The sequence below is a fragment of the Schistocerca cancellata genome, chromosome 3, assembly GCF_023864275.1.
Source record: "Schistocerca cancellata isolate TAMUIC-IGC-003103 chromosome 3, iqSchCanc2.1, whole genome shotgun sequence".
In the NCBI taxonomy this organism is placed as follows: Eukaryota; Metazoa; Arthropoda; class Insecta; order Orthoptera; family Acrididae; genus Schistocerca; species Schistocerca cancellata.
In genome coordinates, this window is record NC_064628.1 from 74,135,166 (window position 1) to 74,145,588 (window position 10,423).

Here is a 10,423-nt window from a genome sequence, read left to right on the forward strand (position 1 = left end):
GACAGTCGAACTCCCAGAAAAGGGACTCCAGGCGCAAAACGACATACGCACTTCTTTTGTGTACTGCACTACCACAAAACCCCAAACCGATTGCGTAAGATGTTACAAATGGTTTTTAGTTGCACTGATCAGTAATAGTATCAGCCACGGAAGTAGCAAGTTCTCTGTTTTGTCTACTCAGTACGCGATAGTTGACTATGACTGATTGCAAGTGTTTTCACGGAGAAAATTATTTGTCAGCCTCGTGCTCACTATGCAGTCCTTTCTGGTTCCAAGGCCTTGAAGATAATGTAGCCATTATCCAATCACAGCTCATTGTCGGACTCGCTGTGCCTGCGCTGTTGCCGTCGTGTTCTCATAATGTGCGCCGGTGACAACGCCGCTCTCTTCCTGTCACACTTGTCGACCATTAAATAATTATTTTAACCACACTGCAGCCAGATGCACCCGGATAATCGTGCGTGACAAGGCGCTGCTTCTCGGAGGCACAGTCGCGCCGGCCCCGTATTGAATCCGGCGACAGGAAAGCATACGCCCGCAAATCTGTATTTAATAAAACAGACTCTGTAAGAGCGTTGTGTCTGTCTGTATGTTGGAACACGCTGATCTCCAAAACTACTAGGCAAATTTTCGTTGGCCTTTCCTAGGTTACTTGAGCTTAGCTTGTGGCATCCTATACGTTTTAGTCATCAAAATCGCGGTGTCTGTCTGTTTGTTTGAAGAAACTAATCTCAAAAACTAGTAGACGAATTTTCATGATGTTATGAAAGGTAACTTCCGCGTATCTTGAGGCAACATGATGCCTTTATTTCATTCGACTCACGGAAAAAAATAACATCGAATTTAAAAGTTTTACCTTGTTAAAGTGAGACGATGATGACGATGAAGTCCCATACTCCGTAACAGAACGTAGGGGACGATGTGGGAGACCCACACCGCCGTACTAGGCAAGGTCCTGGTGGAGGTGGTTTGCCATTGCCTTCCTCCGTCCGTAATGGGGATGAATGATGATGCTGAAGACGACACAACAAGACCCAGTCATCTCGAGGCAGGTGGAAATCCATGCCCCGCCGGGAATCGAACCCGGGAAGCGAGAACGCAACCGCAAGACCACGAGCTGTGGACTAAAGTCTATTTACTATGTGGAAAAGCTGTTTGCTCTTTGACTTTGTGAAACTTCCCCTTTGTATGTAAAGAATGACAGTGCTGGAAAAACTCTTACGTTATTTGATACAGAAACAGCCGAGTAAAACTCAACGTACTCAGACAGTTTTCTCTTTACTTATTTCGATCATCGCTAAACTGATACACAATATTTTAGCGCAACGCAATCTGACTTTCAATAATCCCTACAAAAGAATGGCCCTGACTAACAATAACCTATACCTTTCATGAACCACTTACCTCACAAAAATCTTCGTTACTCGAACTACTGCAATACAGCGAGCGCCAATACTGCCAGCTAAATAAAAGACTCCAACTACTGAAGGCACTGACTACTTACAGGCATAGTTAGCAAATGAAAGATTTTGTCAGAGAACAATCAATGTATTTACCTTAATAGTGTCCAAAAGTCATAACATATATCAATTCATGACATCCAGTCTTAGAAATTTCCTTTTTCTGACGGATACATGTGCAGATCGTCCACTCATAGTAACCTCTCAAAACTCTGGCATCTCTATCCCCACATCCACCACAGCTGGCGGCTCACCTCCAACCGCCGAACGCTAAGCGCTGTTCACATCCAACTGCCCAACGCTACACTAGCGAATATTGCAACAATGAGTCCAACCAGCCACAGACTGCACACAGCGCATTCAGCGATTTTCATACACAGCACTACGTGGCATTACCAACATAAAAAACTAAACAGCCCACTTGCAGTTGCAACAGTATCATATCCGTGAAAATACTTTTGCTGATTGATATGTTCTACTTAATACGATTCTGCGTAATTAATACGATGTTTATGCACGACCCAGTAACATTAAGCCAGAATAACCAGAGTTCGCAGTTTGGACCTGCACGAAGAGAGTCAGTCAGGTTCTGAAAAGTTCGGACAGGGAGGTGGAGCAACGCCGATTATAATGCTGCGGCCAGCTGCGTCAGGTTTCTCGGTTGAGGAACCATGGCCCGGTCGAGGTGGTTCCACAGATTCACGATCGGGTTTTAATGCAGAGAGTTTGATAGGCAGGGAAGTACGATAAACTTACCGTGGTGCTCTTCAAACCACGCACGTATACTGCGTGCAGCGTGACACGTTGCATTGTCAGAATGTAGCGGTGGACAAAGTACTTAAGTGTAGATGTTTACATGTATCGATTCATTGAACCTTCCAGAACGACGAGATCACCCAGGGACTGCCATGAAAACATTCCCAAGGCCATAAAGCTCCTTCTTCCGACCTGGACCATACCGACAGTTGCTGCAGGCCGTACACACCAACGTCCTTCTGTCCGATGCAGCAGAAAACGTTATTAATCTGAAAAGGCACCTGTTGCCACTCAGTTGACGTCCAATATAGGTATTGGCGTGCAAAACCCAGCCTTCATCGCCAATTAAAGCAGTGAGCATGTGTGCATGAATGAGGCCCCTGGTGTAGAGGCACATAAACAGCAACATTCGCTGAACTTTCGTTGAGGAGTCACTGTTGGTAGCCTCTTAGTTCATCTGGGTTGTCAGTTGCTGAAACGTTGGACGTCTATTTGCGCGTACACATCTCCACACGCCGTTATTTACCCCTGTCGCCGTCGGCGGCATGTTTGGATTTCGCAGTTTCGCCGTGCACGGTACATTGTAACCACGGCGGCACGCGAATAGCTTACGAGCTTAACCGTCGCGGAAACGCTTTCACCTTTTTCCCGAAAGCCAACGATCATGTCCTTTTCGACTTCAGGTAAAGCGCTCTGTTTCCGCATTACGACGACGGCTGCACTGTTTTCCGCGTCCCCCGACAGGCTTTGTATACCCTTCTGGTTAGCGAATGTAACTCCATCTTCTGGTGGAGTATGGGACTACGGCTGTTCAATGTTCAATAAAAACAATACCAGTCGCCGTTATATAGGTTTATTTCTAGGCAACCAGTTTCGACTTTGCACTACGTCATCTTCTGGCCAAAACTGCTCCAATCCAGTAACCCTCGTGTTAGAAACATAGTATTACCTTTAACTGGTCTCGTAATAGCTATTACTGGCACACGTGCTCGTTGGACAACAGTCAGTAACTGGACTGGAACAGTTTAGGCCTGAAGATCACGTAGTGTAACGTCGAAACTGGCTGCCGAGAAATAAACCTATATAACGGTCATTTGTATTGTTTTTATTGAACGTTCTTGTTAGTATTGCCCACTTCCGTCTGTAAGTGGTTATTGCATGTTGTCGTCCAAGATTGTCAGTGGTCACATTAATGTTACTGCACTGTCTGCAATGCAAAAGTATTTAGTCCACACTTCCATACCAAAGTTACTAGTATTAATTGTGGAAGTAACTCATTCAGTGAAGCGTTTTCTATGAAATTAAGTATAGAGATAGCTTGAATCATGAGGAAACGCATAGGTTACATGTTAAAGAAAAAGAAAGAAAGGAATGGTGTGCATTCAATTGCGTCTTGCATTGGGGCAGTGGGGTAGGAGGGGTATTGGTGGTGCACATGACTAGCTATGCTTACCGGAACAGGCAGACACATGAGGGCAGCTGACGTTATCACAAGTACACCAGCTTTCTTACTCACCATCACTCATCATAAACTAGTGATATGAAAGTGCCGTCGTCAGTAACAGCTGGTCTAGTAGTAAGACTTGAAACACAGTAATGAGGTGGTACATTATAATAACTGCCAATGGCGAGACTGGATGCTGCCTCGTGGCTATGCAGGCATGTGACATGGTGAGGGAAGTACAAAGGCGAAACGGAACTCTACTGACTAACTTTCAGTGGTTGTTTTGTCGCGCGGGGTAGCCGCGCGGTCTCAGGCGTTTTGCCAAGGTTTGTGCGGCTGCCCCCGTCGGAAGTTCGAGTTCTCCCTCGGACACGGGTGTTGTTCTGCCCTTAGCGAAAGTTGGTCTAATTATTTTAAGTAGCGTGTAAGACCAGGGACTGATGACATTAGCAGTTTGTTCCCTTAGCAATTCACACACATTTGAACAGTGGTTGTTGAGGGCTAACTTCTGAGTATTTTGCTATAATGGAACCACAGTCTCCGGCGGCTGTTTACAAGGTTATTGTATTTCGTTTGTGTTCTTGCCTGAATTAGCTATGTGTCTGTATTGTACTGAAAATACTGCACTACAGCAAATGTCGAGTGTATAAACTGTGTATCTCTTTTGGGACCAACCTCGTTCCATCCTGTCACAATATTTGCTGTTGAAAAAAATAATGGCCACTTTACTCTTCTCTCTCGAGATTGCCTTGACTTCTCCTCGGTTCTGTCTCGGTTTGTTTATCTGTCAGCGTATTTTTCTTTTTTTAAATTTGTGGTAAGGTCTTATGGGACCAAACTTACGCACTACTTAATCTAACTTACACTAAGGACAACACACATACCGATGCCCGAGGGAGGACTCGAACCTCCGAAGGACCGTGACAAGACGCCCCAGACCGCGCGGCTACCGAGCTCGGCTGTCAGTGTTAGCTATGCGTTAAAAAAATGGTTCAAATGGCTCTGAGCACTATGGGACTTAACATCTATGGTCATCAGTCCCCGAGAACTAAGAACTACTTAAACCTAACTAACCTAAGGACAGCACACAACACCCAGCCATCACGAGGCAGAGAAAATTCCTGACCCCGCCGGGAATCGAACCCGGGAACCCGTGTGTGGGAAGCGAGAACGCTACCGCACGACCACGAGATGCGGAGAGCTATGCGTTAACAGTGGTACATAACAGTGTGGTGGTTCACTGATGAAGAATTGGTTAATGACTGCAATAGAAGAGTGACCCAACGACACTGTGCTAGTTACCAAGTTGACATCTGTCTGAGGGTTGTTATATTACTCTTTGTTTTGTATTGTATGTTTGGTGATTGCTTGTTATAGGATTTTTCACTGTTTTGAACGTTTTTTTTTTTACATAAATAAGCGTAACTGGGGTAACAAGTTACACCAAAGACGGTGTCTCTGTACAACATCTGAAAGTTTGTCAGTGGAGTTTTGGTTCACCTTGTATAAGTGGAGCAGAGAAAAATGTACAGTCATTCTAGCGACGATACGAGCATTATATGGGAAAATCCGGTGATATAAGCGACTTTGACGAAGGGCTGATTTTTATGTTGGATTACCTGAAAGCGAGAATGTCGAAAGCGGCGAAGCTATTCACATATTGCTGTGAGCCTCTACGGAAAGTCGTTTTAGAGTTGTGAAGTCACGAGTAGGCGAGTAGGTGCAAGCTTCATCACGGAACGTGGAGTTCAGAGGCTTTCCCACTCTGAAAAAGTGGTATAGTTGCTGATCTCTGTCAGATCTGAACACAGAGTACATCGTTGGTACAGGAACAAGAGTTCGGAGCACAGCGTTCAGCCGTCATTGTTGAACATGATGATCTGCAGCAGATGACCCCTAAATGTTACCACGTTTACCCAACTACGTCGTCAGTTACGATTGTAGTGAGCACGGAACCATCGAGACTGGACCGTGGATCAAGGTAAACGTGCGGTCTGGCCCGGTGAATCACGTTTCTTGTTACACCAGACCGATGGACACGTCCAGTTACGCCTTCATCCAGTCAAAGGGCTGCTTGAAACACGCACCACACCACTAACGGAGACAGGTGGGGAGAATTTTGCTATGAAGAACATTCACCAGAGTGTCAGTTACAACTACGGCAGTCATCGAAGGTACCATGATCTGCGGACTGCAAAGATACCTTCTCCGACGACGATGTATCTTCCAGCTGGATAGCTATCCGCGTCACAAGGTCAGACGAGAGCTACAGTGCTTTTAGGAGCACGATAGTTGCTAAATTCGCCTCATTTGATCTCTGCGGAACACATCTGGAACACTATTGAAGACCAGTCCGCTCCTCATAGCACCGGCACGTAATTTCCGGGAGTTGCGTGACCTCGAGTAACCACCTGGTGCCTCATGTCTGCGAAAACGTACCAAGAGCTTCATGCCAGAATGAATAGGTGCTGCATTGAGTGCCAACACGCTACTGAGCAGGTGGTCATACTTTCAGCTCATGAGTGTGAGTAAGCATTGATCAGGTACTTTAGTATCTGGCACATGTTTCTTCTTATCTGTGTTGTTGTAACGGCCACATATATCCGTACCCGAGGTCTCCAAACGGGAGGAACGCGAGGCCAGTGCAGGTGATGGAAGAAATATTCATTAGACGTATTACGGTTTTGAAGGTAAGAGACGTTGTTGTGTACAGCGTTACTGTGTACAGTTGGTGTGTAGTAAACTATACGACAATTCAGATTTGTCTCTTGAATTTTTGTTTTTATTGATTGGTATGACTAGCTCAGCTAAGAACACACACTGCGTTTCTAAGCCTTTCAAGTCGTGGGTAGATATTTATTTACGAACGAGAATTGCATCTTCGACTAGAACCCGTTACTGTCTATCTTATCTATCTATCTATCGCTTGAGCCTTGTCCCGCAGTTATGCAGGGTCAGGCATCGTTATTCGGATTTGGATGTTCAAGGGGTGGCCAGATGCCCTTCCTGCCGTCACACCGCACCCCCCGGGACGGAATTACTGTACCCCAGCTGTCTGCACCGAGTGTAATCCATGGAATAGTGCAAAAGTGACTAGAACCCGTTACTATGGAGTCTAAAATGGTTCAAATGGCTCTGAGCACTATGGGACTTAACACCTGTGGTCATCAGTCCCCTAGAACGTAGAACTACTTAAACTTAACTAACTTAAGGACAGCTCACACATCCACGCCCGAGGCAGGATTCGAACCTGCGACCGCAGCAGCAGTGCGGTTCCGGACTGAAGCGCCTAGAACCGCTCGAGCACATTGGAAAGCACTATGGAGTCTGACTGATCACTAATGCTACAATGACTGGAAGTCCATAGGACTACTACTTACGTTCGAGTATAATGACTTTTCGGGAGACTAGAAATCTACTCTGTAGGAATCAGCATGGGTTTCGAAAAAGACTGTCATGTGAAACCCAGCTCGCGCTATTCGTCCACGAGACTCAGAGGGCCATAGACACGGGTTCACAGGTAGATGCCGTGTTTCTTGACTTCCGCAAGGCGTTCGATACAGTTCCCCACAGTCGTTTAATGAACAAAGTAAGAGCATATGGACTATCAGACCAATTGTGTGGTTCGATTGAGGAGTTCCTAGATAACAGGACGCAGCATGTTATTCTCAATGGAGAGAAGTCTTCCGAAGTAAGAGTGATTTCAGGTGTGCCGCAGGGGAGTGTCATAGGACCGTTGCTGTTCACAATATACATAAATGAACTGGTGGATGACATCGGAAATTCACTGAGGCTTTTTGCAGATGATGCTGTGTTGTATCGAGAGGTTGTAACAATGGAAAATTGTACTGAAATGCAGGAAGATATGCAGCGAATTGACGCATGGTGCAGGGAATGGCAATTGAATCTCAATGTAGACAAGTGTAATGTGCTGCGAATACACAGAAAGATAGATCCTTTATCATTTAGCTACAAAATAGCAGGTCAGCAACTGGAAGCAGATAATACCATAAATTATCTGGGAGTACGCATTAGGAGTGATTTAAAATGGAATGATCATATAATGTTGATCGTCGGTAAAGCCGATGCCAGACTGAGATTCATTGGAAGAATCCTAAGGAAATGCAATTCGAAAACAAAGGAAGTAGGTTACAGTACGCTTGTTCGCCCACTGCTTGAATACTGCTCAGCATTGTGTGATCCGTACCAGATAGGTTTGATACAAGACATAGAGAAGATCCAACGGAGAGCAGCGCGCTTCGTTACAGGATCATTTAGTAATCGCGAAAGCGTTACGGAGATGATAGATAAACTCCAGCGGAACTCTCTGCAGGAGAGACGCTCAGTAGCTCGGTACGGGCTTTTGTCAAAGTTTCGAGAACATACCTTCACCGAAGAGTCAAGCAGTATATTGCACCCTCCTACATATATCTCGCGAAGAGACCATGAGGATAAAATCAGAGAGATTAGAGCCCACACAGAGGCATACCGACTATCCTTCTTTCCACGAACAATACGAGACTGGAATAGAAGGGAGAACCGATAGAGGTACTCAAGGAACACACCGTCAGGTGGCTTGCGGAGTATGGATGTAGATGTAGATGTAGATACTTATTAGTTGCTGCTCTACTACGTACAATAAAACTAAAAAGACGCCGAAAGGATTATAGGTTACACGGGGCACTACATCTTGAAAGGGACAAACTGCTATCATCAAGCCATTTTATCTTTTATGTCTAGCATAGTCATTAGATCAAAGCATGCTCCAAAGTTGTGTGTTTCGTTGTTAGTACTACCAATAAGTAAGACTCCAGAATAGCGGATTAAAGTAGAGGATGCAATTATCGTTTGTAAGTTCCTTCTGACATGCATGCAAATCAGTTGGAGTATTGCATCATAAAGTGGGGACTCTTGAGTTCGAGTCCCAGTCTGACACTAATTTTCACTGTCGTCATTCCGCTGTACAGATGTTGGTAGTCCGTATTTGCAACTGCGAATTCATTTTATGTAATTCATCAATCTCACTTCGATGCGGACGGGGTTAACAGTGCACTCTGTGACGGCAGTGAGTGCGCCAACAGCAGTTGTTCCAAACGCTGAGCCGTCCGCTGTGGCCGAGAGGTTCTAGGCGTTCCAGTCCGGAACCGCGCTGCTGCTGCGGTCGGAGGTTCTTACCCTGCCTCGGTATGGATGTGTGTGTTGTAGTAGTTCTAAGACTAGGGGACTGATGGCCTCAGATGTTAACTCCCAAAGTGCTTAGAGCCATTTGAACAATTTTTCCAAAGGCTGTATACAGGAACGAGCTTTCGCTCTTACCCTTTTGTCTTAAAAGCTTTCAGCAACAGAAAGAAGACACTACACAGTAAGTGCACTACTCACAGACAGTTGGAGTGAACAGTGTCTCTACAGACAAAATTCGAAAGAGAAAGGATGGAAAAAAGGGATCATTTACAATTACGCCCCAGAACGTACTGTCCCGGGGTTACCCAGCCTGCAGTGCCAAGTGACGTTACTGATTCCCTGTTTCTTTGTGCAGATACTGGCAGCGCACAAAGCTCCGGGAGCAAACGCCGCCACTGCAGCCGCGGGACCTACCCTCAGCAGCGTCTTCGTCGCTGGACAGCCAGTGAGGCTCGATAACTCTCGTTCCCACTAGCAAGCACCTCTGTGGCTCTCCCCAGCTCTGCACACGCCAACGATGGGGCAATAGTGTTCGCCTGCGACCAACGATCGAAGGCACTCTGCGGAATACGGAATGCACGCCCGATGCCGTCATAGTAAGGACGACGAAGACGTGAAAGAACGACGTGGAAAACATTTCTGTTATAATCATGATGAACAAAATGTATTGTACCCTTACTGTAATGTCTAATTTATATGTGACTGACTTATATTTATTCTGACACCTACACAGAAGCTTCTGTTGCCTGACCTTCACACGTTTTCTTCCATAAATCTAGTTTTTCTGCAACAATTTGGGCACTCATTTATTAGTTGAAGACACAAAATGTCAAAAACTAGCGTAAATACATTGAGAGCACCAATGAGCAAAAGAAAAAAAGCGCAACATTTAGCAGCCTCTGTCAGTTTAATGATGGCGGTAACTCGACAATACAAAGAAAGGAAATGAGTAGCCATGATCATGTATCACGAAGAAATAGCTGTACGCTACTACCAGTGTCCAAAAGTATCCACCTTGGCTTTGGAGATACGTTTAGTAGTACAGACTAGGTGACTGAAAAACACGCATCTATCTATGCTACTTCGCTAATGACTACAGGTGTGGAGTCCATGCTGGTTAAAACCTTTAGCTCATTGTGGGAAGTGAGACAACTGAAGTAGAGAGTATCGAGTGCACTTACACAGGGTAAACTCGAACTTCACCAAAAAAATTCAGGGTTTAGAGATAATATGTACAACTTTTCTTATAGTGATGCATCATCCCATCATCTTTCGTGAAAGCTGTCGGAGCACTTATATATTTGTAACTCGGTAAAATAAAGTTCTAAACACAGTGTGACTTACATGGCGACGCTATTACTCCTTCCGCCGACATATCTTCACTGAGAACGACCACCAGTGTCAGACATCAAATTTTCAGTCGAATCACTTTGCCTGCATAATGAATCAAAAGCATCACCTACGTGATCAACAGACAGTTTCCACTGCCAGTCCACGTGACATTTTCCCACACTCTGAATTTACAATGGCGACTCTACAGCTCCAATTTTTAAAACTGACACACGATTGAGAGTGCAGTGGT

At 45.3% G+C, this 10,423-nt stretch overlaps 1 protein-coding gene across 1 annotated transcript in view; it reads left to right on the forward strand.

Annotated features, from left to right (window-relative positions):
- Positions 1-9,316, forward strand: part of LOC126176106 (uncharacterized) — a 33,699-nt gene extending 24,383 nt beyond the window's left edge. The window contains exon 3 of the mRNA XM_049923244.1: positions 9,197-9,316. Coding sequence (XP_049779201.1) covers positions 9,197-9,316 — 120 coding nt within the window. The remainder of the gene's footprint in view (positions 1-9,196) is intronic.
- The last annotated feature ends 1,107 nt before the right edge of the window (positions 9,317-10,423 follow it).